The sequence below is a fragment of the Centroberyx affinis genome, unplaced genomic scaffold (assembly GCF_046629955.1).
Source record: "Centroberyx affinis isolate AG114_WGS23_722 - 3 ecotype Tasmania unplaced genomic scaffold, CSIRO-AGI_Caff_v1 ptg000122l_1, whole genome shotgun sequence".
NCBI classification, from domain to species: domain Eukaryota; kingdom Metazoa; phylum Chordata; class Actinopteri; order Beryciformes; family Berycidae; genus Centroberyx; species Centroberyx affinis.
In genome coordinates, this window is record NW_027278823.1 from 734034 (window position 1) to 753354 (window position 19321).

General features: G+C 40.5%; 2 protein-coding genes across 2 annotated transcripts; both read left to right on the top strand.

Annotated features, from left to right (window-relative positions):
* The first annotated feature begins 261 nt into the window (after positions 1-261).
* Positions 262-7214, top strand: fgf7 (fibroblast growth factor 7). The gene is made up of 4 exons (XM_071528945.1): positions 262-402; positions 862-1522; positions 5631-5737; positions 5920-7214. The coding sequence occupies exons 2-4, from the start codon at positions 1237-1239 to the stop codon at positions 6133-6135; spliced, it is 609 nt and encodes a 202-aa protein (XP_071385046.1). The 5' UTR covers positions 262-402; positions 862-1236; the 3' UTR covers positions 6136-7214.
* Positions 7215-15567: 8353 nt separating this feature from the next.
* Positions 15568-19241, top strand: dtwd1 (DTW domain containing 1). Its single transcript, XM_071528740.1, has 5 exons — positions 15568-15622; positions 16548-16876; positions 17071-17208; positions 18212-18500; positions 18653-19241. Exons 2-5 carry the CDS (start codon positions 16619-16621, stop codon positions 18880-18882), a joined length of 915 nt encoding a protein of 304 aa, XP_071384841.1. The 5' UTR covers positions 15568-15622; positions 16548-16618; the 3' UTR covers positions 18883-19241.
* Positions 19242-19321: the final 80 nt, after the last annotated feature.

Below are 19321 nucleotides of genomic sequence, written 5' to 3' on the forward strand. Positions count from 1 at the left end.
GTGCATACCAAGGAAAGCCTGTTATTCTAAAAGTTTATAGCTCCCTCTCATGTCCGGTGGGCGAGTGACAGCGAGAGGCAGGCAGAGGGTGTTTCTCCACTCCATCTCGGCCAGGGACAGCTGACTGGCTGGGATCTAATTGCTCTCAAGTGAGGTCAGCAAGAGGCATTTATCTAGGCAGAGTGCACAACAACAGTGGAAGATGCACAGAGCCAGCCTGCCAGAGTCAGGGAGACATCCATGGGAAGTGACAGAGGCTCTCAGCTCCTGCTTAGCTTACCGGCATTACTGGGCTCGGTTTACAACTGAGTCTACAGCTCTACAACTAAAGAGTCCACAAATTAAGACTCTTACTGAAAGGGAATACACCTCTTTCAGCTCCCGTCATCACTCACAGCACATGTAAGTTATTCAACTGGGCTTTTTTTTTTTTTTTACAGCAAAAGTAGCATAGACTTAAGTTTGCTTGAGACAATGTACATGTATGGTAAGGTGGTGTGTATGCTGATATAGAGGGGATTACAGATAAGTGAAGCCAACTGAAAAGCATTGCTAAGATATTTCACTGTTGTGTGTCCGTGACAAGGAAACCCCTTGGAGAGTTTGATTTAGGAAAAACAGATACTCTGTTCAAGTGTTTAACATTCAGTAATTTACAGGAGCTTGAAAGTGCAATTATGTGAAATTTTTATATGAGAATTTGGCCAAAAATGATTACATTTTTTTCTTGAAAATACTTCAACAAAAATCTTTCAACTTGTAACTGTACCTGTAAGTATAATTAGTCATTTTTTAGCATTCTTAAGACTGCATTACCTGGAATCAAACCCGCCTACTTAAATCCATTCTTTTTTTTCATAGTGAAGTCCTGCATAGAAGTTCCTGAAGTGGATTATGATGTCCCCTTTTGGACTATGGTCCCAAGAGGATGGTGCAGCCAACACACACAGTCAGTGAGGATTAAAGAGAAACATCAACTCATAATCCAGCCACCCGTCTTCTCCAGCCCATTCTCCAGCCTCAGCCAGTCTCCGCCAGCTTCAGACTGCCTCCTCCACCGCCAGCCTGTCTCAGCGTCCCACTAAGAGTCCCTGCTGCAGCAAGAGGGACACGCAAGGCCACAACAAAAGGGTCGCAGGTCAGGGGTCAGGGGGTCGTGGGGCAGAGGGATAGCGCGCAGATCTCTATCTCACATTTCAGTATGTTGTTCATGGATCCCCACTGCATTGTATTATAATGCGCAAATGGATGCTGACATGGAACCTTCCAAATCTGCTCTCGGGACTGTACGTGCACATGATCTTCCTGTTTGGCAGTGTGTGTGTGGCCTGTAGTGACCGCACTCCAGAGCAACTGGCCGCCATCATGAACTGCTCCAAACACGAGCGCCACACCAGGAACTACGACTACATGGAGGGAGGAGACGTGCGCATCCGACAGCTGTTCAGCCGCACGCAGTGGTTCCTAACCATTGACGACTACGGCAACATCAATGGGACTCAAGATCCCACCAACTGCTACAGTAAGACTGACTGTTATTTGTCTGATTATCCCTGTGAGTTTCTTTGCATTTGATGCTAATGAGAATGTATATTACAAAAACTCATATATACTGTGCCTACAAGTTCCCAACATACAATGAACTTGAATGTAGGCTTATACTCAGTCCTAGACAGTGAACTGGCTGAATTTGGTGGTGCGAGTCATTAATGAGCCTTTGGCCCATCAAGGTGACAGGAGCACGTGGGAGGTGTTATTGTACAATGTTCCCCACAGTGTAACCACAGTGTTAATGGGTCATGTGTCTCCATAGAGTAGCCAAAGTGACAGAGGTAAAGTGAAGCAGGTGTGGGCTTTGGCCTGCCCAATCATAACACCATCTAAACACAGTCTGTAATGAAGTAAACTAAAGGGGCTTGGAGGCTGATGGGGGCCAGGCTTCTATCAGCCCAGGCTCTCACTGGCACAGACTCACACTTGCTCAGCCGTACTCTCCCACAAACACACAGTGTCAGAATGAAGTCTAGGGACAGAGACATGGCAGAAATAGAAATGGAAAGACTAATCATATTCACCTTCTGAGCTTTTCTTGGAATGTTAAGTTGGCTTCTTGCACAACCATGATTAAGGTTGTCTCTGTTTATCATAACATAGAGACAGCCAACCCTACAGCCTCTGGTGTTAAACCACCAAGAGGACACATGGCATGTCATTTGAGGGAACTCTACACTGCATTTCACAGAATCCAACTGCATAATTATCCTTATAATCAAAAGTACGGTTCAAAAACATCAAAAGCAAAATTTGTAAAGTCATGCGTGCCAATTACTATTGCTTATTGGCTAGCCACAGTAAATCATAAAAAATGTTGCTCTAGAGCCAACAGTGTTTCAATGGTCATTAGAAATATCTTGCCATGCTGAGGATGTTTTGGGTAGTTATCATTTCCTCCTATCTGACAGTGCGGCTAGCTGGAATGCTGGCATGACAGGGAATGCCTCTAAGTGGATGGGAAAGATGCTTGCGCAACAATTGGCGATGAAAGGCAGAAAAATTGATACACCCAGATGTGGCTGACAATAGCACGCAAAAAGCACATAGAAATATGCCCAATGAGCCTTTGAAGAGGCCAGCATAGTTCAGATATATACATAATAAATCACTGATTCATACTTGTTGGCTGCATGCAAGCCTTGAAAAGCCTACTGCATAAGGCTTTCACAAAAAAAGAAAGAAACCAAAATGACAAACTTGGAGCAGCATGATTTTTGGCTTCCACAGTCCCTGTGCCCCCACAACAAAAATATATAGCCCTATTTCCAGTCAACTCATCTCTTGCAACACACAGCAATTTCAGTTTTTATTCAGAGTTTATTACATTCCAAAAGGATGTGCAGATCACAAACTCAGTGCTTATCACTACTGTAAATAAGCAATTTCCTTGCACCTACACTGTTACAGAGGACTAATCTAAGAAAGATTGATATGTGTGCATTCTGGTGGGGGGTATTGTAATACTGTGTACTAAATCAGCCTCTCACACTGGATAATTTCCTACTGAATGTGTAAACATATCCTCTACACCAAACAAACACAGGTTAAGTATGAGCTAATGGAGGGATTAATTCCTAACCAAATAGTAACTGGTAATTACTAACACATGCAGGTTTGGGTCAAAGTGGAAGATACTGGAATAGCTAAATTCTGGGAATAACCAAAGTGTGATAATAATATCAATAAAAGTTCATGCCAAGCCACAGCCAAATGAACACAAAGAACTTCAAAGTAAGGGAAGTTAGGGAAATAAAGATATGTTTTGTCCAAAAGTGTTTCAATGCAAACAAGGCCAAATTTGCCTTTGAAGACAATGTGATTAAATTTTGCAACATTAGTTATGGTAATTAATTTACTAAACATTACATGCTGTGATATAATAGTTATGTTATAATATGTCATGACAAGGTTTTGCAGTATGTACCATAAATAAATGTAATAAATGTAAATCGCCAGTTCAGTTGAACAGGAATCCACTATTCCTAGAAGTCAGCTACATCCTTAACAACTAATATAAGCACGGTGGATCCTACTTCTATCCAGAGAGAGCAGAATTAGGGATCTCCCTTGAGTTAGTTTACTTAGCCAGGGGCTTGGCCAGAGAGTGAAGACAAATCTGTTCAAACTGAGGATAGCCGCATATACTGCACAGCCAACATGTTAACGACGTGTGTGTATTTGTGTGTTGTGTGTGTGTGTGTGTGTGTGTGTGTTTGTGTGTGTGTGTGTGTGTATGTATGTGTTTCATTCTCTCAGAGTCCACCAAACAATTGTAGTTGTGACGCTTAACATTATGACAATACCATTTTTGTGCTTTTTGCGTTGGCAGTTCTGTCTATCTCTACTTTCTCACATCTAGCATGGGTGCTGCACTCCTACAGCATAAAACAACCACAAAAAAAAAAAACACTTATCATTCCTATCCTGTTCCTCCTGGAAGCTTTCCACTAGGACAGAATCCCAACTTGAGGAACAAACATGCAACTTAAACTTCCACGCCGATCTACTGTTGCCATTAATGAATGATTCAAGAGAAAATGAATGGGAAACTGCATGAGTTTCTCTGTAGGTGTCAGAATTCACAAATTTCAGTTTCAGAGTTAATTTGAACTTTGGAAGCACCTACACATTAAGTCATGATAAAAAAAAAATAGAGTAATAAAAAAGCAAGGTTAAATACATTTGACTACACAGTAAAAGAGCAGTAATATCAAGTCAAATATCAAGTGCAGGTGGAGCACAAACAACATTCCATGATTGGGGGACTGCCATCTGTTTGTGATCTGGCAAACATTGAAGCGCAGCATGCTCAATGTCAGTCTGAACAGCTTTAATAGAGTTCTTCCCTTTCTTTCTCCCTGTCTGTCAAATGGAAGAATTTCTGCAATATGTCTATATTAACAATAAGGCCTCATATCCCCTAAAAACCTGAGATCTGGACCTTGTTGGAGTCCTTGTTGACATATACTTTTTTGTGTTTTACTGTCACCGGTTTCAGGTTTTTGAGAATGTGAGCATAGCTTCAATCACAAGAGTAATGTATATGGAATATATGTTGTAGGGTAGTTTCTATAGCATAAACTAAACAAATAAGATGTATTGCTAGCTGGAAGCGGTGCAGTAAATTGGAAACTTGATTTTAAATAACCATGCCAAAGCCTTTTTGACAGGATCTGATGATTCCTGTGACTACGGGTTTTAACGTTACCACATGAGTCTTAACCATTTTTTCATAGCTCTTTATTGAGCCAGGTAGAGCTTTTTGGATCTGTGAAGACCTAGGTGTGCATGTCTGTTAGGTTAAATGAGCAAGTGACATGTATTGTAGCTTTAAAGTCACACAGGACAAGTAACAGGCTAATTCAGCTCAAGGGGAGGTGAAGCAACATACTCTTCAATCACTGCTGAGATTTGACTGTATTGTCTGAGGACGATGTTTTTCTTGGGATGTTTCTGAATGTTACACTGTGCACCTAATCTGAATTTATTTATGTGTAAAGAGGTAATGAATATTTTGGCCTATCGAAACAACACACTTTTTGCATTTATTCACTTTATCACGAAATCTAGACACTAGATAATCAGTCATATCACGTATTTGCTTTCTACAAAAAAATATAATTTATGGAGTAAAGAATGCCTCCTAGCGTATTCTGACATATATGGTAGCGTGCCATTCATTTTTAAGATGCATCACAAAACAGTCACGAAGCCAAAATAGTTTGGCATGAGTTTTTTTACTCTCCCACAGAGTTGGAGAGCACGTCTGACGCGTAGCGTGCAAAGCACATGCAAGGAGGTAGTTTTCTCAATCCCAGGGGAAGGAGGCCTAATCTGTCTCCCATATGTGCCATGGCATAGGCTGTGGTTTGTGTAATGGCCACCCAGGCCAGTTAACAAGGCTTGAATAAAGCCAGAGGGACCGCAGACTGATTAACCACAGGAACTTCCATCCCGTTTGTTAATGAAGATGAATGCTGAGCACAGTGCAGCGCTGGAGCGAAGACTGGATGTTGATAGCCTGCTATCTGTGCTGTACTGCCTCTCAATCGCCTAACTGTGCGACTGTCTCATAGGTATCCTGGAGATCAGGACCGTGTCCGAGGGAGGTATACTGGCTATCAAAGGGGTGAAGAGTCAGTATTATATCTCTATGAACAGGACCGGACAGCTGCAAGGCAAGGTAACATTTCTCCTCTGTGACAAAAGCTATGCACTGTTTTCAGCTAACCCATAATTAAGCAGAAATAGAATAATTAAGGCAAAAACAATCCCTTTGCAAAATCATGACCTAGAATTTACGGTAAAAGCTGGTGACACAGCAGATTGTATATAATACTGCAATGTTTTTTTTATCCTTTTCAGAAGATCTACAATGACAACTGCAACTTCAAGGAGGTTTTCCTAGAAAACTACTTCAATGCTTACTCCTCCGCAAAGTGGACTAAAAATGGCAAGGAAATGTTCATAGCCCTGTCTCAGAAGGGACGGCCACTGCGGGGGAAGAAGACCAGGAGGGAGCACATAGCATCTCACTTCATCCCTATGAAATGCAGGGAGGAGGAGAGGAGGGTGGACTGACAAGAGGACTGATGAGTGGCAAATCGTGTATGATTTCGATCACATGTTATATAAGCTGCCGGACACAGAACTCATGTAAACTCATCACCGACATCACGCTCCACTCTCCTCAAGTTGTAGTTATGTGATGTTCCATAACATTTTCACAACAACAGATATCAGATGGGCGCATTATGAACTGGTAAAACTACTTATCGATTGCCATCAGATAATCTTCTGTTAAAGATCTCCACACAAGTACTGAAATATTTGAAATGAAATAGTTTCAACCGATATACAAACTGTAAAACCACTAAAATCTACTTGTTATTGTGAGTTAAATATTATTATATTTCCTTATAAAACAGTTCAATATTTTCTTATAAAACAGTTAAATGTATTATACGCAGTCAGGACTGTATATTTTTTCCCAAGACGATCTATGCCTGGCCAGATATGGAGACCTGTGTGATCAGCAGAAAGGTCCAAAACAGAGATTTGGCTTGGACTAGATGTGCTGAAGCAAGCTGGACTTGTCTTTTCACGGTACGAGTGCTCGGAGCACAAAAAACAGAGGCACAGTAAATACGATTACAACAGCACACATGACATTTTATAGCCTATGTGGATGATCTGTAGTCCTTTATGCATTGTAGGCCAGACTCTGGTCACATGCATTATAGCTGCTCACTGACTCCCTCTTCATTATCAAGGTGTGATTTTAAAATGCTAGAATATTCTGCTGCTGCTGAGAAGATATCCAGATTAAAATACAAAGTGAACACCATTTTAACTGTGTATGTTATGCAATCTTTTTTTCCCCATCACAGTTAATAATCATATAAATGTATGACATGGAATTTTATTCTGTCCCTCATATGTAAAACAACTATTTATTTAAGGAGAGCTATTTTTTTTTTTATTATTTCTGTTGAGACATTCCAATTTTTCACCAAATACGATTAAGATCCGTCAAAAAAACTTCAGCAGTACATACCAGAAGTTCAATTAACACAACACTAGAAAAAAATCACCTACTCATCTCATTCTCAACAGGCACGTCTCTTAAGCTCTGCATGATATCACTGCAATATCTAAATACTGGCATATAGCAATATGTTATCATTCATTGTTGTAAGTTATTTGTGTTATTTATATAAAAAAAAAGAAAGATGAGTTATTTGGCGTGTGCCTCATTTCCTTACAACCTGCATTCCTCTACCTGGATCATTTGCAGCGCCGCTGTTTTTGTTGCCGTCGAGTATTGAAGATACATCAAAGGTATCGAAGCTACATAAGCCAATGCCCCAATTCTGCCACTAAGTATGAGTCCCTGAAACTACGAGGCTGAGCAGAAAGCTGGAGTAAGATGAACTAAGAATTATTTGCCGCTGACACACTGCGATAACAAACTCAACACTCCATTTAGGAACACACTCTGTACTGCAGTCCGGATAATAGATTTAAGAAATAAACTGATTTTTTACTATCTGCACGCCTATCTGATAAGAAAGATTACCTTGTTACTCAATCACAACATGTTCCATAACCGCAATCTCAGGTCTGATTAGGCCTGATTATTAAGCAATGTATGATAATACGAAAATACGATAATACGATGATGTATAACCAGAATTTACATGACCTGGTATTAACTGTTATTAACTGTAAATGTAACTTATTAGAAAATGACTGATTCAGGATTAACCTTTGGATATATTTTGATAAAATCAGACAGTCATTCAGCCTCTAACTGTATAATTCACATGAGCCTGTAATAGAGAGCCGAAAACCTTTCACACATTAAGCACCTACAGCGTTCCAAACTTTGATTATACTGGATTTCTCTGGAGATATTAAGCAGTCCATTTCCCAGCTTAGCTGACTAAATGACAAGATAATCAAATCTGTTGACCTTGTCTTTGGGAAGATTAAACACACATTGCAAAGAATAGTTTGGGAAAACTTCAGTGTCCTTGGACAGTCCTAGACACATGATATACATGAATAGCATCATTCAATCTGATAAGGATAGTTGAGATATGGTAATACTGCACAATTCCAGGATAAATCTATTAATTTATGCTGGGATAGATAAAAATATGTCAACATGGTCAAATGTTGTAATAATTCCCTCATAAGTTTATATTGTATTGAGTGAAACTGGAGTCCTGTCATAGCGCAGCCCAGTACTGCAGACGTACTGGCAGGCTGCCACACCACACATACACACACACACACACACACACACACACACACACACACACAGACACACGCACACACACACACACACACACACACTCACTCACACGCACACACACACAGAGCTTTACCTTTTGCTTGGGTTCACATCTGGCTTGGAGAACCCCTGTCAGATAAAGACAGTAAAATTGAGAGAGCAAACCCCTGAAATACGTTTGACCCAAACAACATCTGAGCAAGGTGAAGGCTTCTGCCAAGTCACGCAAAGTTAGTCTTAGCAGATAATTTGTAACATGCTCAAAATGTAAACACATTTCAGACTCAAGGCTGTGTATTCCCAGCAGGACGAAGAGCGGCTGCAGCCAACAGGAGCGAGAAACAACTGTCATAGACATGAAGCCACAGACTTCCAAGGAAACAGACACATTGCGGGCATGTCAGAAACATAATTTATGCTCACAAGGTGTTCCAGGACTGACATGTTTTGTTTAATAAAATACTCACAAATCATTTTTTACAAACCTTTATAAAATGTAGGTTCCCACGGCCACTTTTGTTCATCTGCTGTATTTTAGAGTTATCAAATTATTTTGAAATTGGCTGTTTTTCTTGCCAGCAATGACCTAGAGTCTCCTTAATAATCAAAAATATTGGCTTATAATTTTGTCATTGAGTGGAGACAAGTTGATTATTTAACACTAAACAGCTTGTCTAAATTAAGTATTATTAAGAATTAGATAATTGTTTACCCGATTTAGTCACTAATCAGGTCAAATGTGCAGGTTAATCCAAAACTCTGTATTATCTGGTAGCACTTTAATATTTACCGTGGTCTTCTGTGGTTTTAAAGTACTCGACAAAAGTGCAATATAACAAAAATAAAATCAGTTTGAGGCAGTATTGTAGTTTACTTTTCTTCACTTCTACTCTACGCTTCCTTGGTTCAAAGAAGCAGCCGCAGAGCTACTGTACAGCTTGCTGGAGCGCCAGGGATGAACGATGACTTGAGGCAAAACCCTCCACTTGTAAAAGTCAAGTGAGGTACGATTTATACTACTCGGTGCAACACTTTGGAACAGCAGTAATGCATTTGCATTTGTGCGAAAGCATGTACACACAGGACCACATGTATCTTATATTACTACCAGCATGTGCAGACAAGGGCAAAGTCTAAAGGGAGGCTGGAGGAAGTCTGATTCTGGTTGTGGACGTCGAGGTGTAGCGAGTGCCGCAGGAAAAGACGGAGTGAGACAAAGAGATGGGGGGAGGATGAGAAAGTAAGAGAAGTGAAGATGAACAGGGAGGGAGCATGGGGAGGTGGAGAGGTGGTCTGGGGCTAGCAGGAGAGAGGGGAGGCCTGAGGGGGGCCCACACAGCTGAACTTGATACATTTCAGGGCCATGAACCTTCATTTCCCCCAGAGGAAATCTGCAGTTATGCAACCTGGGGAATTCTGTGTTTGCAGCCTTAGCACGGAACCCCCAGAACACCAGATCGTTGTGAAAGAGGGATGGGAAACCCAGACCTCTAGCAACTCACGGCAATTTCACACTTTTCCCTGACAGCAAATTAAAACCACGCAAAGAGATAATCAGTTTTGTATTAAAAAACAAAAACAAAGCAAACCCACAGCTGACGTCCCCAACTATATTTAACAATATTTCTTTAACTTATTTTTTTTTAGCTGTGTTTAAGTTATGTAAAATAAAAGGAACAAAACAAACATATTACGCAATCATCTAAAACAACACAGACTTGAAAGACCACTCATCGGTCATTCAGTGACCGCTAAGTGCACCATCCAACTGAAGCCAAAAGGACAACTGATACTGCTGGCTCATTAAGGCCCAATCAACTAAATTCAGAAACCATATTGGACTCCCTAATAAATTACCTACCTCACATGCCAAATTATGACACATCAGTGGTTGTGAATAGCATTTGGTGACCAAATATATACAGCTTCCATATACTGTAGCTAACATATAGTCTGCCTCTCAGGTCTAAATATAACATGAAGAGCTACCTGTTATTTAGCCATATGGCCCATTTTGCACTTTAATGCAAGTTCATTTATCATCAGAAAGTCATGAACTGAGGCCACATTCAGAATGGAGAAAAGGTTTGAAAAGAAAAGGGATCATGATTTGTCGATCGTCCCCATGGAGAAAATTTGTTCACACAAATAGGAGCTTGCACACAGGTGGCCTGAGGGCAGAGGGCATATCTTGGACGAAAGGGGCGAAGATCCTCACCGTAATTCACTCTGTTCTAAACGCCAGTATTCTGGCATACTCACCACATCAACTGCAAATGGATTCGTAATTTCAAAACTGGACTTTTGCGCCTCAAAGTCAGCACGTCTCCTGCTAAATTCTGCTGTGAATGTGTTCAATTTGTGTGTGGTGTATCCCCACTCTCCCTTTTTCCACTGACTGATAAATTATAAAGCGAGGAAAGTTCGCTTGGCTGTCTCATAAATGCAGTTTTGTTTGCAAGTCGTTTGTTGTATCGTGCATGCATACACCCGATCATCTGTTCACATCTCAGTTTTCTTTGCAGTTTTATATTCATGGTATTGACGCGCTCCATTGTGTCATACAGAGAAGCAAACTTAGTTGCAGAAGCACCTTTTATCTTCAAACTTGGTAATGGTAATTGCTGGTCCTGTCAATTTCTTCCCTGTCTCGTAGAACTGGTGCAGCACTTTTACTCAGCTTAGCCAGTGTAATGTAACCTCTGTGTGGGATGTCACATCTTTAAAATCAGAAAGACAAATGTGTCTCTTTACACTTGATAAAGAATCACTCGGTCTCCAACCTGTCATCAAATTGTCTGCCTTTAGCATCAGCCTTCCTTGTGTTAGGTACGAGTGAGCAAAGGAGAACGAGGTTGTGTTTGAAAGTGCATTAGAGGGGGTGAAGGCTGTGTCGCAGCATGCAATAGTGTGCTTCTAATGGTACTTGCATTCCCTCTAACCACAGCTGCAGTTAGGCAGATCACTGAATTGACAACCCAGATTCTGGATCAAAGTTGGCTGCAGGCCAACCCATGGGCCTTGAGCTCAACACATGTGACACAATGTCTGCTAGACAATATTTTAAGCGTTTAGGGATAACTGTATCAACGTGTTTAACAGAGAAATACAGCAAGCATTTAGTATTAAATGCAGCTAGTAATAAGATGAAGAAGTTTATGGGTTATTCACCAGTTACCAGTTAAAAAAAACTTGAAGTTTGACAATGAACCATTTGAACAAGGAATACTACTGATCCGATATTAAGCAACTTAAAAGAACACATATTAATTTATCCAGTTCACCAAAACCCACCCACTGTTTACCCCTGCACACACGCACAGAAACATACATGCACATGCACACATGTATGTACAAATGGATACATACTCGCATGCAAACACAGTTTTCCAATGTGCAGTGAGTATGGCTCACCTTGAGCAGACTCCCTCTCATTGTCCTCGTCTCCTGCTGCTGCTGCAGCCAGCCAACTCAAGTTCCAACTCTGCCAAGAAAATAGTTTGGGCTTCATACCTGAAAAGCACGCAACGCAATTGTTCAAAACCTCACACTTGACACATGTCAAATATGGAAATCACTGTCTGTCTGAGAGACAATGCAAGTATGCATTATTAGTGTGTGGTTACCTGAGATCCAGAAGGTGATTAGGTCTGCTAGGTATCTCTTGAAGTCATCATCCAGTCGCTTGGATTCAGGGAATGCTCCATAAAATGCTGTGTAGACCGACTGTGCCAAGCAGTCTGGGTACACCTGAAAGAACATACTTCAAATATTTTGCTGTCTGACTGTATGCAGAACTGGTGACAACACAGAACACAAAGTAAAATAATGTACCTCTAGCAGTTTGTCTTTCAAATCCATCTGGACCGTGTTCAACAGTGAAACAAACACTCCTGAAATGTGGTCAAACAGTTTGTTTTCCTCCTCCTCCATGTCAGGCTCAACGGAGAAGTGAGAGAAAATCAATTTCAGTCATGCGATAAGGCAGAAATATTTAATCAGTGCATATTTGACACTGTTTGACAGTCTGATGGATGGATGATATTGTTTAGGCTAATTCAGAGGTGCCATGTCTGCTGGAAGTTAGCTACATAATGAAAGCTTAGGGACTAAAACCATCGCCAAGTTTCAAACTGTTTGTGCTTAGCCACCTGACAATTTAATGCCAAACATGTTTTGTTTGTTAACTGTACAGCAATACAGAGCCTGTGGAGCACAATAGAGTGCAGGATGCAATCATAAACCCTGGCTATGAAAACAAGAGCAACACATCTAAAAGATTCATATATTTTTTTAAAGTTCAGAATCACCTTGAACCTGTGGAGGAAGAACCACCAGAAAGTGTCTTTAAACATGGCCACAGAGAGGGAAGACACAAAGAAGGGTTTCCAGATCCTGAGGAAGCCAGCCTGCAGGGAGGACAGGCAAGACCGCTGTGATTAATATGACTAATTGATAAACTATGTTTCATTGCCACGATTCTCAAAGCATCCTGGCACACTGTATACATATGGCAGATTCCTCATGCGTGTGTTTGGAATCCAGTATCACGTACACCGAAAGGTCTCATTCGATACACATCTGTTTGCCGTGCAAGTCTGCATGCGATTCTCAGTTTCATAAAAAAAGTGTGACAGCTCAGGTATCTTTGAAATTTGACATAACAAGTCTGTTTCACATCACGCCAAACACATCTGGCTTTGAACAAGACGACTGCATATTAGTATTTTACACCAGTTTGCCCTAAATTACCCTTTTTTGTTTTGTTGAGCCAATATTTGAGGAATGTCATCTGTGAAACTTGGACTTTGTTAATACAACAGGACTTTAATGGGCGCCTGGTTCTCAGATTAGGATGATTAGATGCAGAGTGTCCCAGAAAAATCCATTGTAACAGAAGGAAACAGGACACCAAACACATCACTGCTGCCTTCCAAATCTTTACATTTAGGCAACACAGCATTCTTCAGAACAGGATATTGAGTTACAAGCAGTAGGTACAAACAAGTGACAACTAGTGAACAAACAGGCCTTTCTAAAGTCAATTAGAATACTACAGTGAAAAATAATGAATACAGTTTGTCAACTCTAGGTCTTGTCTGACTGAACTGAAGATTACAAAATATTGTCACTTCCTACACCTATAAAATGATTGTGCAACAAATGAATGTAACATGATGATTAATGTACATACAGTGAAGTGCTGGGCCTCCGAGACTCTCTGCAAATGTTGAAAAGGGTTGGGATGCCCAGGAATGTCACTATTTTCTACTTCAGTAAATCCTGGATAGTTGCAGTCCTAGGGGGAAAATGGCAAAATGGTTTCAATCTAAATTAATAATTTGTGAATTTTGATTTCCCATAATATGTTTCGTCATCACACCAACCTCAATACGTAATCTCTGTGGCGGCTTGTGTGGTTTCTCACCCTGTAAATAAAGCACTCAATATTGGTAATGTAGCATCTCTTACATCAAATATAGCATGTTATTATACAGTATTATGTATTGTTTTAGAAAAATAAAGAGAGTAGCAATAGCAGGCTGATTTTTACCTACCTGTTGTTTGATTTTTCTACGGGCTTTTTCCACCAGTTCATCAACTAAAACATGGAATGAACAATATTCAAATTATTCACAATTTCACAGGCAGTTATCATGATTTTCTGTTTGCCTTATTAGCATCAGGATCACTAATATTTTACTTACACTTTCTGGTGTCAAGCTCTGTCTTTTTGGTTTGTGCTTGTGACAGGGTGGACACGTGTTTTTTCAGCTTTACCAGCAGCTCATCAAGACTTGTGTAAATGGAGAGAGTAGTGTCCACTGGGAAAGGCACTTTCATCCTCAAATAATCAAGTATGTCTTCTGACGATTTGCAACCAACAACGTCTGATGGCAGCTCTGTTAGATTTCCCTCAGTCACGGGCCATTCAGTCTGGAAGCAGAAAACATGAACATTTTAAACTTGAGATTATACTGACATCAAATTGTTTTTTAATCAAAATGGTCAGGAAGTGACCACATCATGACTTTCATCAGTGGGTTTCTGTTCTCAGTATAGAAAAAAGCAGGTTCATCCAAATTCAAAGATCCTTTATAAACTTCCACTAAACAACAGCAAAACTTGCACTGTATTCAATGAAGTGGATTGTTCACATAGTGGATAGGGAACTGCTGAATGGGTTGTAAGTGGAATAAGACATTAGCAGAGTCTCTTTTGGCAGTCCACAAAGAGAGGACAAAATTAGTATTTATTTAATATTTTATGGATATATGTTTTTAGATCTTCATTTACTTATAAATAAAATGTATAAGAGCACAGTAATCCACAGGAATACATTTGTAAACATGAAGGAAATTGAAGGCTTGTTTACGACCTTTAATTTCTATTTGTGTGAAAAATATTTTTCAGTGTTTTCAAAGACCAAATTCATTCTCATTGTATCCGTCTGTTGTTGTTTTTTTACATGAGATGTCATAGGAATTTGTATTTATTAAATTACAGCATTTACATTTTACAGTTCTCACTTTCCAATTTATTATTATTATTATTATTTTTTTTATAACATTCAAATTTCAATAGTTTGCTTCTCTTGTAACAGTCTCAGAACAACTATTGAAGCGAGCTACGGAAATTTCAATATATTTAACAGAATAAACAATCCTAAGTTAAAAAAAAAAAAAAAAGGTCCTTTGGTGCTTTTGGCACTAGACATACATAACACCGTGTTATCTTTAACCGTGGAGTTGGTTATTGGCTGCTAATGTAACCCCATTTGACCCTGCAACAGCTACCGTTAACCTCGACAAAGATTTAATGTTGGAGTGCCATCAGCCAAGTTTGTTTTCCTTAAAAAGTCAGCTAATGTAAGTTCACGCTAACGCTAGCTAACTAGCAAATGAAAGACGAGTTCAAACCAGGGTTAACCCAAGGTCCTAAATTCATATTTTGGATCTTAACGTTACCAGTCTTTGTTGTTTGATAAATTTTTTATAACTATCAATGAGGTCCTCTTCATTATCGACTGCCTTGGCCATATTTCTTGCTGACCAGCAGTTGTGGTGAAAGCATAGAAGACGTTGGTATCACAGGTAACAACACACGTCTTACATATGTTGCTAAGCAACAGATAACCAACCACGGAAAAAACACATTCCCTGATATGGAGCTGTACTTCCGGCGTAGAAGAAGAAACGCACACTGCTCTCTCTAGCTGTGCATCTGAAAGGGGTGTCGCTAGCAACAACAGCTTACTGTGATTATTATGTGAGTAACGAGTGGAAACGTGTTACCTGGTGCTAACCTCATTGTGCCGACGTTGTCAGTGTTTCTTCTTCGTCTTGTCTAACGTATCTGTTTCTGCTGTTAGCCGACATTAGTGCTGTAACGTTAGTAGTGCGTAAACTGCAAGCTAACGTTAGCTAACAGGGAAACATGCTGGTTATGTCACATGGGGCTAAAGTGAAGAGAAAGAGAATGATACAGAAAGACATTACGTTAGATAGCTGCTTGAAAGTCATGGCATGGTGTGCACTGATCTTCGCAAATGCGAAATGCTGGTTTTAGGCTGGTAATTCGTGTTTACTTCACACATTCAGTCACTAGCTTTCTCACTCACACAAGCTAGTAGTCTGATGGCAGGTAACAACAGCTCCCTGTGACGGGGGTTCCCTTCTCCTGTCTTTGTCAGCTCTGGTGTAGTCTCACTAAACACTATGCATTACTAGTCTGTGCCGTGCTGATGCTGGAACCACATACACGCGATAACATGGGTTTGGATCTTGTTTCATGCCAAGTTGCAAGCTTTTCCCATATTTCCTGTCTTTCTCAGTACTGTCACCTGTCTGAAAAAGAAAAACTGGAATTTTTAAGAAGGGTAGCACAAAAAACTACCCATAGCTTGGCTGTTCGGTTGTCATACTATTTCACTTGCCCCCACTTATGAAAAGATTTAAATGATGGACATACTGTATGTATCAAGTCAAGTCCAGTCATGGTTATTTATATAACCCTTTATCACAACACAAGCATGTCTCAAAGGGCTTGACATACCATCACATACATGTCAAATACATACTACATCATGTATACATATTACATATATGTCATACTTCATGTACATCATATACACACTACATATATATCTGTGTCTGCTAATATTTCCGTTATTTGTTGTGTCATTCCCCTTCAGCTGTTAATGTTCGGCCCATATACTTGAACAAGTTCCTCCGGCTCAGTCTGTCAACATTTTAAGAGCACGACATGAGTAGCCTGGATCAGGACCAGCATCTCCATCCCAGTTGCCCTGACAAAACAACAGCCTCCAGTGATTCATCGGACACCCATGATCTTGCCGAGCAGCCTCTCCAACATCTAAACTTGGCATCACATGCAGTGCTAGAGAAAGCACAGCAGAAGGGCAGGTTGAAGTGTTCTAAATGTGGAGGATCAAGGATGTTCTTCTGCTACACATGCTGCTCATTAGTGGGTGTCAACCAGCAAGAAATCCCATCAATCAAGGTCAGTGAGAGGTTAGGCTCACTTGATTGTTCTTTTAAGAAAAGCCTGCAGATGGAGTAGCAGTACTGTCTTTATATGGAGGAAAGGTCTTTTATGTATGATTCGTGAAACTTTGTGCACATTTTTTTTCCCGTGAACTCCTTTGTAGTTAAAATGTAACTATCTTGACCAGACTCTCTGTATCTTGTGCTTAGCTCCCTGTGAAGATAGACATCATCAAGCATCCCAATGAGACAGACGGCAAGAGCACTGCAATCCACGCCAAGATCCTCGCTCCCAGTGACGTCACCATATACACTTACCCCTGCATACCTGAATATGAAAGGGACAAAGTTAGTTGCTTCTTATCCTGAATCCTGATATGATGGATTTCAAACAACCCTTCTAATGTCTTTTCAAGTGTTGTCTCGTGAAGCATTACACTTTACTGTCTTCATACTCCTGCTACTTGTTATTCTTCTGGTCAAACTTCATCAGCTACTACTTGATAGCTTAAGCTAAAAACCGAGAAACATTCTGAGAAACATTTGTGCTTTTCTTCTCTAATCTCTTTTATTTGATTACTCCATGAAGTGCTCCCATTTTTTCAGTTTTTTTCAACTTGATTTTTCTCCTCATAATATACTGAATTTGTATTTACTACATATAAATTTGAGCATATATAAATTACCACACTACACAAGCAAGCATATAGATTTTCTTTTAGAAAATACACTCACTGAGCACTTTATTAGGAACACCTTACTAATACTGGGTAGGTATCAGCTTTCAGCTCAGGGTCAACCGGCTACCAAAGTGACATCCGCCTCAAGGTTCGACGTGTTGCTTTTCTGCTCACCACAGTTGTAAAGAGGTTATCTGAGTTACTGCTGCCTTTCTGTCAGCTCCAACCAGTCTGGCCATTCTCCTCTGACCTCTCTCATCAACAAGGCGTTTCTGTCCACAGAACTGCAGCTCACTGGATGTTTGTTTTTTTTCGCACCATTCTGTGTAAACTCTAGAGACTGTTGTGCGTGAAAATCCCAGGAGATCAGCAGTTTCAGAAATACTCAAACCAGCCCGTCTGGCACCAACAACCATGCCACGGTCAAAGTCACTGAGATCACATTTTTTCCCCATTCTGATGTTTGATGTGAACATGAACTGAAGCTGCTGACCTGTATCTGCATGACCTTATGCATTGCACTGCTGCTACATGATTGGCTGACTGGATAATTGCATGAATAAGCAGGTGTACAGGTGTTCCTAATAAAGTGCTCAGTGAGTGTATACTTTGTCTAGTTTTGTATGTTACTATTCCACTCTGACTCGTAGTTGTCACTCTACTCTGTCCAGGTGGTGTTGGTGTTCCCTGGTCCAGGGTCAGTCACAATACATGACATGATGCAGTGTTTGCACCATAGGGCTGACAGCAGGTCACATGACTCTTCTGATGAGCCCTGCCCGAAGAGGCTGAGAAGCGAGGAATCACTGGGGGCTACACACATTGCTGAAGACCTGGGGTCAAGGACCCCAGATGAAGCTAAGGGCTCGGAGTCAAGGGTGTATCCCCTCCAGAGGGTGGTCTTCATCGACAGCACATGGAACCAGACCAACAGGATCATCACAGACGAGAGGCTGCAAGGTAATTATGAGAGATTGCATTTATGCAGCCTTTCAAAGAGCTCTGAGTACTGGTCATTATAAGGGGCAAACTTATTTCACCCACAACGCTGTTTAACATTACCTCACCCAGTGTTCCCGTGTGCATTCTGACTGACACATGTTGTGCTCTAGCTTTGCTGCAGGTGGAGCTGAAGATGAGGAAAACGTGTTTCTGGCGCCATCAGAAGGGCAAGCCAGACACCTACCTGTCTACTATTGAAGCTATTTACTACTTCCTAAAGGACTACCATAAGCATTGCCTGGCTCAGGAGTACAGTGGAGAATATGATAACCTCCTCTTCTTCTACTCCTACCTGCACTCACTCATCACCAAAGCCAAGATTTCTGCTGGAAAATGTTGAGGAATGCTGTGAGGAAAGAATGAAAGCAGCTACAAATAACTGTCACGAACTGCAGCTAAAGAGTGGATTTATCTGCCAAGACAGATCATGTCGAGTTCACTTTTATTATTAAATGAGTGATGTTTTATTTTGTAATGGATATTGTGACACTTGTATCAAAATACAAATGATTTAAAAAGTGTAAACCTGGATGGCGTGTGTTTTTAATAATAAAGTGAAGAAACAGACTAAAATCATAAATCAAAATTCTACAACAGCAGCAAAGACTGGCAAAGTGGCAATCCAAAAACTGAACAAAACCGGCTGCAAACAAAACATCTGAGGTATCTACTGAAATTAAGGGATGAGTGTTTGAGGCGCAGTACTGTCTTGATCATTCTTTAAACCTAATGTCTGATTTCTGAAATTATAACAGGTTGCGCCTTTTGGAAATTGCAGT